The 15,829-nt window shown below is 38.2% G+C and overlaps 1 protein-coding gene across 13 annotated transcripts in view; it reads left to right on the forward strand.

Annotated features, from left to right (window-relative positions):
* The window catches only part of MYO9A (myosin IXA), a 410,239-nt gene that overhangs the window by 305,504 nt on the left and 88,906 nt on the right, over positions 1-15,829 (forward strand). For 7 of the 13 annotated variants that reach the window (XM_084897620.1, XM_084897626.1, XM_084897628.1 and 4 more), the window contains 3 exons: positions 56-1,615; positions 4,859-4,958; positions 5,465-5,677. In XM_084897620.1, coding sequence (XP_084753746.1) covers positions 56-1,615; positions 4,859-4,958; positions 5,465-5,677 — 1,873 coding nt within the window. The remainder of the gene's footprint in view (positions 1-55; positions 1,616-4,858; positions 4,959-5,464; positions 5,678-15,829) is intronic. The other 6 variants (XM_084897630.1, XM_084897631.1, XM_084897629.1 and 3 more) reach the window with 5 other exon arrangements.

The following is a 15,829-nucleotide window of genomic DNA, read 5'->3' on the forward strand; positions in this document are numbered from 1 at the left end:
TGTATTTTCTCCAGTGATAACCTACTTTCCCCCCCCCTCCCCTATTTTCATATAGATTTAAAGCTTTAAAAGAACAAAGGCTAAAAGAAACAAAACTAGAACTTGGATTGATGAATATTGAGCCACATGGAACTCTGAAAATTCAGGGTTCAGACCCTTCAGAATGGGAGGATTGTTCCTTTGACAACAGAGTAAAAGCCATAGAGGAATGTAAGTCTGTGATTGAGAGTAATCGAATTAGTTCAGTGGACTGCTTGAAGGATTCCTCAAACAAGCGACAGGAGAGAGCCAGAAGCCAGAGTCGTGTGGACTTGCAGGAAGATGTGATTATAAGAGAGAGACCCAAGTCTCTGGAAGATCTCCACCAGAAAAAAGTAGGGCGGGCCAAAAGAGAAAGTCGGAGAATGAGAGAACTAGAACAAGCTATATTTAGCTTAGAATTGCTAAAAGTTCGTTCTCTTGGTGGTGTGTCTCCTTCAGAAGAACGCCGGTGGTCTACAGAACTGATGCCTGAGGGCCTTCAGTCTTTACAGGGTACACCTGATAGTGAAAGCTCTCAAGAAAGTTTGGAACATCTGAGCTGTGAGGAAAGCCAAAAGAACAAACTAGAGTCTGTAATGTTAGATGAAGGAGACTTGCAGTTTCTATCACCTAATATATCTAGCAGTCAAAAATTTGATTCACAGGCGAATGCCCGAAGTGAGACTAACTATACATTGATTCAAAAGGGAGCATCCTCTGATTCAGTGCCTTTGAATAATGGGACTATGATGGAAAAACTGGTTTGCAGTTCTGAATCTATTACCTGTAAGCCACAACTAAGAGACTCCTTTGTTTCCAGTAGTCTGCCTACATTTTTTTATATTCCTCAAGACCCACTGAAAACAAGTTCCCAACTAGACACAAGTATCCAGAGAAACAAACTAATGGAAAGTGAAGAAACAATTCCAACTCTTACTTTGGATATTAGCAGGAAAACTAGAATGTATCGCTTCTCAGGAGAAAATCACGTTGTTGCTTTGAGTACAGATTCGTCTAATACTGTGCTTAAGAAGTTAGAAAAGCTGAACACTGAGAAGGAAGAAAGGCAAAAACAGTTGCAGCAGCAGAATGAAAAAGAGATGATGGAACAAATTCGACAGCAAACAGATATTTTAGAGAGGGAGCGTAAAACCTTCAAGACAATTGAAAAACAAAGAATTGGGGAGTCTTTTTCAGTATCATCTTTCTATCAATCAAAGCAAAGAGAGAGGCTGAATACACCAAATAAGAAAGAATCTGATGCAGTAGGGCATCAATCAGTAATTGTAAAAGATTCAGCTTTTGCCCTAAAAGACAATCCCTCTGCTCACTTTCCCCTGAAGGATCGACCTGTCACGCTGTTCTTTGAAAGAAAAGGAGGCCCAAGCCAATCTAGTACTGTCAGTGAATTATCCAAGACAGACAGAATGTCCAACCAACTGAATGTAGCCTGTAAATTCAATAATAATGGCACTTCAAAAAGAGAACACTTTAGGCCAACTCAGTCTAATAGACACAAATCTAATGACCCTCCCAGAGATGGAACTACTAGGGCCATTTTCTTCACACCAAAGGAAAATATGAGTATTTCCCTGTAAGTGAAATGTTTATTTACTTTTATGTATAAGTGGGAAACTTTTTGGAAAATTTTGCAGGCATACCTCAGAGATACTGAGGGTTCAATTCCAGACTACTGAGCAAAGCGAGTATCACAGTAAAGTGAGTCATAATCTTTTTGCTGATTAATCATCCTTGTGAATTACTTTATTATGAATTATTTTTTAAAATAAAATTTTCAAGATAATCTATCTTTAGTCTACTTGATCTAGTTTGCTTTACCTAAGTAAGATCTGCTTATCTTCAAAATGATTATATATTAGATTGTTTATGTAAAAGTTTAAGTAAAATGTATATTTCAAGTCTCTCATTCATGAAGTAATATTAGAAACCTTAGCATTTTATAGAATTATAAATGTTGGTGTTTTTAAATTTATCTATTCCAGTTCTCACATATTATAGATGAATTCACTGGTGCCTCCAGAAGTTAAATGACTTAAGGTCACATTAAATAGCTGGGACTAAAACCTTGAGTTTCATGATTAGGAATCAGCATTGGGTTTCTTAATGCTGATAAGTACATGATGGTCTTCATCTGGTTCATGAGGGAGAAGAAAATGAAATGGAATCTAAAGGAAATGCCATGAGTTTAAAAATTAGGGTGGTCAAGTGCTATCAAATGTTCTAGTAGTCCGGCCGGTATTGCTCAGTGGTTGAGCATAAACCTATGAACCAGGAGATTACAGTTCTATTCCCATCAGGACACATGCCAGGGTTGCGGGCTCAGTTCCCAGTGGGGGCTGTTGCAGGAGGCAGCTAATCGATGATTCTCTCTCTTAATATAGAGATATTTCTCTCTCTCCCTCTGAAAATTTTTTTTAAAAGGTTCTAATAATTATTGTTTTCTTTGGAGAACTAATAGAGACCAATAGGCACAACTGTGGCAAGGGAAATTATAATGGCCAAAAGGGAATCTTTTAGGAGAAGTTGGGATTGCTAGGCTTAATCATGCATTAGTAAAAAAGGAAGATATCTGAAACACTATTACCTAGGAAAGACTGCCATCTATTTAAGATTGTTTAGGGATTATTACATAGGACAAAGGACAAGATTAATTTTGTATTCTGCTACTGTAATGAATTCATTTATTAGATCTAGTAGTTTTTTGGTGGAGTCTTTAAGGTTTTCTTTGTACAATATTATGACATCTGTGAATAATTAGGTTTCCTTCCTCCTTTCCAATTTGTATATAATACCTTTTCTTTCTTCTTGTCTGATTGCTGTGGCTAGGACTTCCAACACTATCTATAAAAGAGAAAGATGCAAATTGACAGAACCTTTGCAACGCCCACCAGCCAGTCAGGAGTGAGTATGCAAATTAACCCAGCAAAGATGGTGGGTTAATTTGCATACACAGGCCTAGTGGCCAGGGTGGGACACAGGCATTCCACAGGGCCCCGGCCGCTCTGGGCTTCTGGGCAGTGTGGGAAGGTGTAAAGATGGCTCTGGGCCAGAGCAAAGGTATAACGGCGGCTCTGGTCCGAGCAAAGGTAGTGCCAGCAACCAGTGGAAGGAAGGCCCATTCTTGCATGAAACTTCGTGCATCAGACCTCTAGTCCTATATAATAAAGAGGTAATATGCAAATTGACCATCATTCCAACACATAAGATGGCTGTCCCCATTTGGTCAAAGATGGCCTCCCCCATGTGGACACAAGATAACCACCACAAGATGGCCAGCAGGGGAGGACAGTTGTGAGTGATCAGGCCTGCAGGAGAGGGCAGTTAGGGGTGACCGGGCCAGCAGAGGAGGGTGGTTGGGAATAACCAGTCCTGCAGGGGATAGCAGTTGGGGGGGGACCAGGCTGGCAGAGGAGGGCATTTGGCGGGGACCAGGTCTGCAGGGGAGGGCAGTTGGGGGCAACTAGGCCTGCAGGGGAAGGCATTTGGGTGGACCAGTCCAGCAGGGGAGAGCAGTTTGTGGGGGGAAGGAGAGGATAAGCCTGCAGGGGTGGGCAGTTGGAGACAACTAGGCCTGGAGGGGATGGAGGGCACTTGTGTGGGACCAGGCCTGCAGGGAAGGGCTGTTGAGGGTGACTAGGCTAGCAGGGGAGGGCAGTTGGGGTGACCCAGCCTGCAGGGGAAGGCAGTTGAGTTAATTGGGCCAGCAGAGGAGCATTTAGGCATTGATCAGGCTGGCAGGGGAGTGGTTAAGGGGTGATCATGCATTCCCCCTACTGAGGAAGTGCCCACAACCAAGGTACATGCCCTTGACACGAATCAAACCCGGGACCCTTGAATCTGCAGGCCGACACACTATCCACTGAGCCAAACCGGTTTCAGCTGGTTGTTTTTCTTTTTCTTTACATATCACTGATTCAATCCTCTGCTTCTTCCAGCCTACTTTTAATATTTTGTTGTCAGATAAGGTATTCTTTATTTCAGGTTATTCTTCAGGGTTTCTATGTTCTTTTTCATGCTGATATAGTAATTCCCACTAAGTTCCTTGTAGTTCCCATTCAGTTCCTATAATTCTCATTAAATTCCTTTTTCTGAACTCTATGTCTGACAAATTGCTTGCCTCTATTTCATTTAGCTCTTTTTCTGGAGAGTCCTTTTTTCTTTCATTTGGAGGTTGTTTCTTTGTCTCCCCACTTTAACTGTTTCTTTATGTTTGTTTCTGTGTATTAGATATAGCTGCTATGACTCCCAGGCTTTGTGGGGTGGCCTTAAGTGTCTTGTGGTATCCAGTGGTGTAGTCTCTTTTATCTCCAGAGCTGGATGCTCTAGAAATGTTTCTTTTTGTAGGTTCTTTGGGCTCTCCTCTGGTAGTTGGGTCATGATTGTTGTTGTCACTTTTGTGGGTGGGATCTCCCCTGGGCTAACTAACTGTGATACTCAGCCCTGACCCATCATGAAAGCTGTTACACAGGTGCAGTCTCAAGGTGGTTTTTGCCCTTACTTGTTTAAAAGTCTCCTCTTTAGCTAGTCTTCAGTTGGCTAATTCAGGGATAATGTTTCCCAATTTAGTTTCATTTCCAGTTTGGTTCTGGGAGGAGGATCAAGAAAGATCCACCTCTCCTGCCCCACCTTGAGAAAACCATAAATTCTTGATAATACTATCAACATGATAATCAGAATTTTTTAATATATTTTTTGGGGAATTGAATATATATGGAATTCTCTGGAATTCTTTGACCTGGTTGTAGAAGTATATTTTATGCTGTACTTTAAGACTGCTGTCAGGAATTGAAATGTAATCCTGATTTTTTATTCTAAGTTTCAACAAGGAATCCTTAAACATTGGAAATCCTAAACTCCATAAACAAGATGAACCAATTTGGAAACCTCTGAAGTTAACTGGGCCGGGCCAAGGAGAGGTAAGTATGGAATTTTGCCTATCTTTATTTTATGCAAAATCAATGCATGCTATTTTGGAAATTATTATTCTTGTAGACATAGCATCTCATCTACCCATTTAATCTGAAGAGTTTATAGAGAAAGAAGCCATGAGTTCAGTTTGTTCTTACTTAGGGAGGTGTACTTTAGGCAGGGAATGGTGTCTACAAACAGATGGTATTTACAAAAAAGAAGTTGCTAAGAAAAAGAAGGCAATGTATGCAAATGGTTTTTGTGACTTTAGGCAGTAAAAGATGAATTCCTTGGCTATGGCAAAGAACAGTGTAAATTTAGCTTCCATTCTCATCCTTGTCCAGAGTAATGTATATGAATTGTTTTTGGTTATCTCTGTCACTTCTAGTGGAAAGTACATTGTGGGTGGAGGGATGTTTCAAGAAATTCATGAGCTCTCTGATATCTTTCATTGGCATCATCTCAAAAACAAAACAAAACATTGTTGTGTTATTTGTTTTATCATTTGGTCAAGCAGGTTGCCAGACCGGCCCATAAAAAGAAAGCTCGAATGGCGCGGACGCGCTCCGATTTCTTGACTAGAGGTACTTTTGCTGATGGGGAGGGGGATACAGAGGAAGATGATTACGATGACATTGAGCCCCTTCTCTTCCTTGACCAACCTTCTCACTCTGAGCTAGAGCCAGCTCCCATCCTGGGTCAGGCCTCTCACAGTGACTCCGAAATGGTAATTTTATATAAGAAAAATAGGCAACAAGCAAATATGATGGGCATAGTCTTTGCTAATCTAAAGCTAACCTTCACAGCTTCTTCCCTGGATAATGTTTTGTACATGGAAAACCTCAGTGAACACAGCAGATAAGCTAAATTTTAATTTAATAGGACAAAGATAAAAGGCACTTTAGCAGTTTATGTGAAATCATAAATTAAGCATCATTATGGCTAACTTAATGTAGAAATGTTCTGTATTAATGTCTTGAAAGGTCTGAAACATGGACCCTTAAGTATTTTTTCTATAACATGTGAGATGATAAACATTTTAGACTCTGTGGGTCAAGCAGTCTTTATTGAAACTATTTAACTCTGCCACCACAGAGTGAAAAGAACCAGAGACAATAAGTAAACAACTGTGGCTGTATTCCAATAAAACTATTTACAAAAAACAGCAATGGGCTGTATTTCACCTGTTGGCCATAGTTTGCTGATCCCTCTCTAATCTAGTGACTTAGCTTATGTGACAACCAATAGCTTTTAATTGAAATGGTATTCTCTTTTTTTTCTTTTTTTGCATTTAAAGTTGCGTTTCCTCCCTAATTTTTAGTAATACAAAATAAAAATTGATTTTTAAAAATTTAATATAATGAGCAATACCAAAAATATCTCCCTAGACCAAACCAGCCCAAGGAGAGGTTTTGTATTTATTGTGAGTTTGTTATAATCACAAATTATAACATTGGAACTAGGTTTAAATAAAACTGCATTATTTCAACTAAGAATATAATTTTATCAGATCTCAACCAAAATTATATATATATATATATATATATATATATATATATATATATATATATATATATATATTATATATGTGTGTGTGTGTGTGTGTGTGTGTGTGTCCCAAAAAAATGTAAACACACTGTAACAGCTGATAGCTCAATTTTGAATATGAAATATATTTTAATAAACACTGCCTTTATAATTATTCAAAGTATCTATATACATTTTGGGGAGACACCCTAAAGTTGGGCAAGTGTTGAATGTATTTGTGCATATAAAGTGTTAATTTTGGAATTGACCTGGAAAATACACAATATAAGGATCCTGTATGTCTGTTATGTACTAAAACATTACACTGTAAAGTGGAGTGATATGCAGATTATTTCCATGCATATCCTTAATTAAGTTGGATCTCTCTTTTTTTTTTTTCTTATGGGAGAAAAATTTTAGGGTGGTCTTCTTTTGACTCATTAAATATTTTATCTTTGACCTATTTTAAGCTGTTTGTGCCAAAGATCGAGTTTATTAAAATTTTTGCTAATTTCCAGAATATTCTCCTTTTCTTTATTTTTTGTTGTAGATAGACCCAGTTTTAAAATGACAATATTGACATTCTAAGGAAGAAAAAACAACACAGAAAAGTGCACAATCAGTTCTCTAATTGGACAAATGATTCATTACACTGAGCTAAACTGTAGGATTGTAAATGATTGGAACAATTTGTATACCACTAATATATATATAATTAGACCAAAGCCCTCTCTTCAGGTACAATAAAATAACTCTATTTTGGAGGTGCCTTGTTTTTTAGTTATAAATAGCAACACATACTCTTTTATGAATATTAGTTAAAAATGAATTCTGTGATGAGGCAAACTAATTTTTAAAAAAATAGATTTTATTGATTTTTTACAGAGAGGAAGGGAGAAGGATAGAGAGAAACATCTATCAGCTGCCTCCTGCACACCCCCTACTGGGGATGTGCACGCAACCATGGTACATGCCTTTGACCAGAATCCAACCTGGGACCCTTGAGTCCGCAGGCCGACGCTCTGTCCACTGAGCAAAACCAGTCAAGGCTGAAGCAAACTAATTTTAATGAAAAGTACTGCCTATATATTTTTTACTGTGAATAGGGAGCATGCTTAATTTATTCTCTAAAGTAGGGATGTCGAACTCAATCAGAGAAGGGGCCAAAATCTAAAATCCAGCCTAAATCGCGGGCCGAATGGTTTACTGAACAGTCATAAACTGACAATGTCATAAACTGACAGCGGAGTGCAGTGATGACAGCGCCGTGCGGGCCACATTGCAAGGCCTGGCGGGCTGGATTTGGCCCGCGGGCCTTGTGTTTGACACATGTGCTCTAAAGCATAGTAAATAAATACTTTATTTGTGGAAGAACTTAACATTTGTAGTTGCTGCTTTGTTCCTGAGAGTTTCCTTTGTTACAAACCTTAGTCTTTTTGGTGGTAGAATTCTTTCTTACTAAGAACTCTACTAAGATGAATCAGGAAGTTGGGCTTTCTGCTTGGAGCATTCAGCCCCTTTATGGGTTCTAGCTGATAGTCTCTGCCAATGATTCTGTTCATCTGCTTGACAGTCACTGCATGCCAGTAGTTATAGAACAATCTCTGTAGTATATTAGTCACCTCTCCAGCTTTCTCACTGCTCTTCTGTTTCATTACTATTTTAGGAACAAGTGATGGTGGTTGCTTCTGGTGGATACTTGCATGAAGAAGCTTTGCTTTCTATAATATGCTGATAGATATTTAGTTGGGTTGGGGTGGGAAGGGTAGGGACAGTTTTAAAGTATTTCTGTTTATCTTGAAAATATGCTATGTTCTAATATTTGATATTGTGAACGTGAAGACTAATTGTTTCTAAATGGAATCAACTGAATTTTCAAAATTGAGATATCTTTTGGATTTTAAATGGGCTTTATTCTATGGCACATGAGCTTTAAAAAAAAAAATTATTGTTTTGTAGTTTTTTCGCTTTTTGTTTGTTTGTTTTGCTTTTTACTGGACAAAGTGATCCCGTCACTGACTTTTGCTAAAATGTGTGTCAATTTTATCTTGGAAGAAGCCATCTAACCTTTCCAGTTGTGAAACATCTGATAGGATAAAGGCAATTTATAAATAAATTACATGAAGGGAATTTGATAAACATTACCTCCTAAGTTGATTAATTATTGCTCATTATGACATTAACCAGTTGTGGGGGAGTGGAAACAAGAATAATGGTTTCTCTCCTTAAGACTTTGGTATGTGTGTTTTTGTTTTTTTTTTAATTTCTACTTTTAACTCTGTCATTTGAGTAATTGTTTAGTCTATGTATGCTTCTCTCAGTTCTTATACCAACTATGTTGGCTTTTACCCAAGAAGAATGACATTATGCTAAGCAGTATTTTTAAGGTGGTTTTTATAGAGGATTATAGTCTCTCAATCTTCTGAATAGTGAGTTTAGTAAAATAATTTCTATCCCTTATTCATAGGATTGGTATGGGCAACATTACAGTTTTCTATGTATAGTTTCTTCTACCATTCTCCAGAATTAAACCAATCATTTCTATGGGTATGACTTCAAAATAGCACTCCAGAATTTGTCTTTTTTTTTTTTTTATCTCCAGTATGATAAAACTATATTTCTCACCCCCGTTCCCCTGCCCAACTGCTGTTGCTTCTTATATTCTTATTTCTGTGTGTTATTCTCTGAGATACTCTCCAATCCTTAGCTGTGTTGAGTTTTCCTTCCTTCCGCTGTCCACTCCCCCAAAATCAGCTAGAAAAACCTGCTGATTAAGTATGGCTAAGTTTATTAACTTATTTTATAGTAAGTGAAAATCAACCTTGATTAGGTCTTAGTAATTTCTCAGAAAGAGGAAGTCAAGAGAGGCAGTGTATAAGCTAGTGATTTAGAGGTGGTCTTGATAGTTGGAAAGCTGGTTGGTATTGAACAAAGTTTATGACATAAGAGCTTTGGATTGGTGTCCCTCACACAATAGCCACAATGTTTAAATATACTGAATGTGTATTTTATTCCCTCGAGAAAGTTAGGGATAGTTTATAGCATTGTGGCTTTGCTCATTGAAGATTGCATAGAGTTTCCTATGAAACAATCAGTATTTTAAAAATTTATTATATGATCCATTTTTGTGAATATATCATGTGCATTTGATAAGGTGTATTTTCTATTTTGAGTGTAAAATTTTAGTACATATCCATAATCTCTATCTTATTGATTATGTTGTCTTTTATATTTTTATTTTTTTGTACACTTGATCTGTCTTATCCACAATGAATGTTGTGTTAAAGTCACCTATTATCATTGGGAATGGTGGCTTTTGTTTTTTGTTTTTTGCTTGAATTCTTCTAAATAGTAATATCGCAGCCTCTGTTTTCTTATTATTTCTATTTTCCCAGAATACTTTTAGTCATCCCTTACTTTAGCCATTCTGGATCTTTTTGTTTTAGATGTGCGTTTTCTATACAGTATAGTTTGGACGTGCTTTGTGAGCCAAATTAAAGATTTCTTCCCCTGATAGATGAGTTCAATCTATTCATATTTATTAATATAACTGATAGATTCAGTCTCAACTCTTGTAGTTTTATATTGTGCTACATCAAATTTGCTGTTATGTTAAATTTTTTTTTTCTCTTTAAAAATTTCTTTTGGTACGGAGGGTTGTGTTCTTGTTCTATTGGTTGTTATCGTTTGTATATGACTTTTAAAAATGCCTTTAATTTACTAGTTTTTTAAAATTTAATAAATCTTTATTGTTCAGATTATTATAATAGTTTCTCCTTTTTCCCCCATAGCTCCCCTCCACCCAGTTCCTAACCCACCCTCTGCCCTTAACGACCCCCCCCCCCCACTGTCCTCATCCATAGGTGCACGATTTTTGTCCAGTCTCTTTCCGCACCCCCCACTCCCTTTCTATGCCCCTGATTCTATTATATTCACCAGTTTATTCTGTTCCTCAGATTTCTAATTTACTTGATTTTTAGGTTCACTTGTTGATAGATATGTGTTTGTTGTTTATAATTTTTATCTTTACTTTTTTCTTCTTGCTCTTCTTAAAGAATACCTTTCAGCATTTCATATAATACTGGTTTGGTGATGATGAACTCCTTTAACTTTTTCTGATCTGTGAAGCTCTTTATCTGACCTTCCATTTTGAATGATAATTTTGCTGCGTAATCTTGGTTAAAGGTTACGCAGCAAAATTATCTTGCTATTTATCACTTTGAGTATTTCTTGCCATTACTGTCTGGCCTGAATATTTTCTGTTGAGAAGTCAGCTGACAATCGTATGGGTGCTCCTTGTAGGCAATTGACTGTTTTTCTCTTGCTGCTTTTAATATTCTTTCTTTGTCTTTTGCTCTTGCATTTTAATTATGATGTGTCTTGGTGTGGTCCTCTTTGTATTCCTTTTGTTTGGGGTTCTCTGCTCTTCCTGGACTGGTAAGTCTATTTCTTTCACCAGGTACGGAAAGTTTTCAGTTATTATTTCTTCAAATAGGTTTTCAGTGTCTTGTTCTCTATCTTCTTCTGGCATCCCCATAATTCTGATGTTGGTATGCTTGAAGTTGTCCAAGAGGCTTCTTACACTATCTTCAACTTTTGTAATTCTTTTTTTTTTTTCCCTTTCCTAGTTGAGTGTTTTTGTTTTTTTCTTCTATCTATTTCACATCTTTGACTTGATACTTGTGTTCCTCTAGTCTGCTGTTGGGTCTCTGTATAATATTTTTTTTTTATTTCAGTCAGTGTATGTTTAATTTCTAGTTTGTCCTTTTCCATATTCTCGAGGGTCTTGCTAAATTTATTGGCTTTTTCTAGGAAGTTTTTGAAAAACCTTATAACTGTGATTTTGTATTCTATATCCAGTTGTTTGTTTTCCTCCATTTCTTTCGTTTGTGATCTGTTTCCTTGTCTCGGAAGTTTTGCTGCTTCCATAATTGGTAGGGTGGCTTTGTGAGCTAGGTTTCCTATATGGCCCAGTGGGTCGGCCTCCCCAGTCACCTGAGGTGGACACTCTTGGTGCACCCCTTTTGTGGTCGGTGTGTTCAGCCTTGTAGTTAAGTCTTGATTGTTGTTGGTATCACTGGGAGGAATTGACCTCCAGGCCAATTGGCTATGTGTATCAGGTGTTTATACACCGGGAGACCTTCTGTGTTGGAGACAGCCTTATAGGACCAGACTTGGAAAATTGCAAAAGCTTCTGTGTTCAGCTTGGATGGGGCAGAGTCTCAGGACTGAGTAGACAGTTTTGGTTTCCTATCAGCCCTATCTTTGCATGCGCACCTCCAGACCTCTGCCTTCCGTGGTTCCCCTGAGTTTCTGCCTGATAGTCCAAATTCCCCCAGGCTCGCCTGGAACTGGAGTTCAGTGCAGTCCAAACTGGGGTTCCCTGCAGTCAGGAGTTTCTGACTCCCTTCCTTTAGGGAGAGCTAGCAGCAACCTTAGCAATAAGTCTTTTCTGTGCAAATTCGCCAGTGCGCATCTCCAGACCCCTGTCCACCATGGCTTCTTCAAGTCTCCAAGTCTCTATGTGCCTTTCTTTCTACCTGACAGTCCAGACTCCCAAAGTATGAGCCTGGGTCCATGGGGTTTTGCCCGGAACTAGGGTTCAGTGCAGTTAGGGGCTTCCTTCCCTCTCCCACCTGAGAAAACCCGCCAGGCACTCAGCCACCCTTCCTCTCTGCGCACGTGCCTCTATGCCTCAGTCCTTTGCAGCTCCTCTGATTCTCTGTGAGCTTTTCTCTTTCCTTCTGATTGTAGAATTTCCACTCAGCCAGCTTTCCTGTGATTCTGGATGATGTCTGGTCTGTCTTTTAGTTGTAGTTTTGAAATTGTTGTGCGAGGCAGCAGTTTAGGTGTTTACCTATGCTGCCATCTTGGTTTCTCCTCAGCTGTGTCTAATTTACTACTTTTTAGCCAATTATTCTTCAGTAATTTTTAATGTGTAATCTTCTTTAATTCTCATTTACTGTAACCCAACTATTGATGAGTTACTGTACTCTCTACTTTCCCTCTCCCTTCTACTCTTGTTTCTTAGATTTCTGCTTTGTCAGAACATGTAATTTTCCATATTACTCTTTTACCCTAGTCCCCATCCTTGTTTTTTGCCAGAGATATACTATTAAATATATTGAATGATAACATTAAATGTTTTGCTGAAGTTTCCTGATTTATTTCTTGTTTGGATGATGGTCGTCTTCTCCTAGTAAATTACTCATGAAGGGCTCATAGATGTGGAATTCCTTGAGTTGTTTTCACAGGCTTGATATTTGAAGGGACATCTTTGCCATATAAAATATCTTTGATTCATACTTTCCCTGAGTTTAAAAAAAATAATGTTTCATTGTTTACTTGCTTATTTATTTTTGATAAGCCTATTGCCAGTAAAATTTTCTTGCCCTTATAAGTTATTTGATTTTTTTACTTGGAGGCTTTCAGAATTTTTTCTTTATATTTAAAGTTTCTGATATGTTTTCAAGTTGATCATTGTAGATCAGTTACTCCATATACCTGCAGAACTCTGTCAATATTTAAATTCTGGTCTTGCCTTATTTATGAACAGTTTTGATGGATTATTGTTTTAAATTTCTGTTGTTTTCCTTGTTTAGGAATTCCAGTTATTATAAATAAGTTATTTTCTTATTTTCCTGTCTTCCATTTCAGCCACTTTCTCTTGACCCTTTTTCCCTTATTTCTTTATATCACCTTATATTCTTTACTAGAGGTCTGGTGCACAAAATTCATGCATGGGTAGAGTCACTAGACCTGGTCGACGATTGGGGCCTTCCGGCTGCCAGCCAGGGCCTTCCTTTATTCCGCACCTCCCTCATAGTGAGTGATCAAACTCCCAGTCTCCTGGTCAAACTCCCAAGGGGACAATTTGCATATTAGGCTTTCACATATATAGATTATCCTCTTGCCTTTTTTAGGTCCCTTTAAATTTTCATTTGTACCTTTTCCTCTTAGTCATCTTTTTTTTTTTTTTTTTAATATATTTTATTGATATTTCACAGAGAGGAGGAAGGGAGAGAGATAGAGAGCCAGAAACGTCAACGAGAGAGAAACATTGACCAGCTGCCTCTTGCACACCCCCTACTGGGGATGTGCCCGCAACCAATGCACATGCCCTTGACCGGAATCGAACCCGGGACCCTTCAGTCCGCAGACCGACGCTCCACCACTGAGCCAAACTGGCTTCGGCCCCTTAGTCATCTTATAAGTTAGTCTTTATTGCATTATGTTTTTATTTATTTTCTGAATTCATTCAAAATGTTTTTTCATTTCTTACAGGTATTTCATACGTGTGAGGATATGTAATTAATTTTTTAAAAATTTCTTTATGACCTCATTCCCCCATTTCCATCCCTCCTCCCTCCCCAATTATCCCCCACCCCCCTGTTGTCCTTGACCACTGGTTAGACTCATATGTATGCACACAAGTCCTTTGGTTGATCTCTCCCTTTTATCCCCACCCTCCCCCTGAGGTCCAACAGTCTGATTCATGCCTCCTTGTCTCTGGGTCTGTTCTTGTTCATCAGTCTATGTTGTTCATCATTTCCCCTAGATGAGTGAGACCATGTCCTACTGGAAATATGTAATTCATTTTTAAATTAGTTTTCTGCTTCGAGCTAGGTATTTGCTTTTTGTTTTTTGTTTATTTTTTGTTTTTTCAGGGGAAAGGGCAGTGGAAAGTGGAATTAACCAACTGAGTTGTTTTGGTTTGAATTTTGTTTTTTTTACTGTAGCTTGTGTAGATTTTGTACGTTTCAACTTATTAGTTTTGTACATTTGGAGTAGTTTTAAAGACCACGTTCAAGTGGTTCCTCTTCTGCCAATGTAGCAAAGTTTAGTTTCTTTTCTACCCAGCCTTTTTGGGTTTTTTATTGTGATGGGAAAGACATTGTGTTTCTGGTATTATTCTTCTTCTATTTTATGTTACTGGATTATAAAATTTAAAAAGAATATATATATATATATATATATATATATATATATATATATATATTAATATATTTTATTGATTTTGTACAGAGAGGAAGGGAGAGAGATAGAGAGCTAGAAACATCGATGAGAGAGAGTCATCGATCAGCTGCCTCTTGCACACCCCCTACTGGGGATATGCCCACAACCAAGGTTCATGCCCTTGACCGGAATCGAACCCAGGACCCTTCAGTCCCCAAGCCGACGCTCTATCTATTGTGCCAAACCGGCTTCGGCCTAAAAAGCATATATTTTTATTGAATTCAGAGAGGAAGTGAGAGGGAGAGAGAGATAGAAACATTAATGATAATGAGAGAGAATCATTGATTGCCTACCTCCAGCACGCCCCATACTGGGGATCAAGCCTGCAACCTGGGCATAAGCCCTGATCAGGAATTGAACCATGACCCTCAAGTTCAACCACTGAGCCATGCTGGCCAAGCACTGGATTATAAATTTTCACCTTCTGCTGTGTTTCCTTTTTAATGCCTAATTTCTAAAAGGCACCCCTTTCTTCTTTTTTTTCCCCCCCCCGAACAGGTTTTATTGTACACAGAGAGGATGGGGCTCAGTCCTTCTTGGCTGCTGCCTTCCTCATGGCTGCAACGACATTGCTCAGCTCCTCTCTCCTCCTCTTGGCACAGATGTGTGTCCCACCCTTTTCTTGATGAACTTCAGGGCCCTCTTGTCCTTAGAGACCTTGAGCAACTCCATGGCATGCCACTCAGAGGGGGCAAAGCCCACACACCTCTCAGATCATGTCCCACATAAACTTATTTTGCTTGGTGAGTTATCCACGGTGGTGCTTGCTCATGTTCTTGGTGTGGTCCTTGTTGAGGCCCCTGGCTATGGGCTAGCACAAAGCCTTGGCTGCTGCTCCTCAATGGCTTCCTATCTGCCTCCCTTTTTATTTTATTTTATTTATATTTTTATTTTTTATCATCTTTTACCTCAGAAAAAGGGCAGTGGAAAGTGCAGTTAACCAATAATGCCTCTAAAAATAAGCCATTTTGAATCATGTGCCATTTTATGTTTTTTCCCTTTAGTCAGTCCTCTAACTACCAGTACTTGATAACATTTGTGTTAGTATTTTTGTTTTCGTTCTTAGTATATAGTTTACCTATTTGCATGCCTAGTTATTTATTACTGGATGCCTGACTTTGTGAATTTTGTCTTGTTGGATATTTATATTTGATTAATATTCTTGAGCCTGTTAAATTCCAGTAATATTCTAAAACTTTGTTCTGGAAGCATCTATACCTTTTAGGTTTTCCTTTTAAGGTTTGTTAGGCTCACTCTGTTGAATGCTGGAAATTTGTCAAGAGAGTAGATTTTAGGTGCTCTCATCAGCAAAGAAAAAATAAAGTAACTGTATGAA

Source organism: Pipistrellus hanaki (assembly GCF_964339955.1).
Source record: "Pipistrellus hanaki genome assembly, chromosome: 1".
Classification (NCBI taxonomy): Eukaryota; Metazoa; Chordata; class Mammalia; order Chiroptera; family Vespertilionidae; genus Pipistrellus; species Pipistrellus hanaki.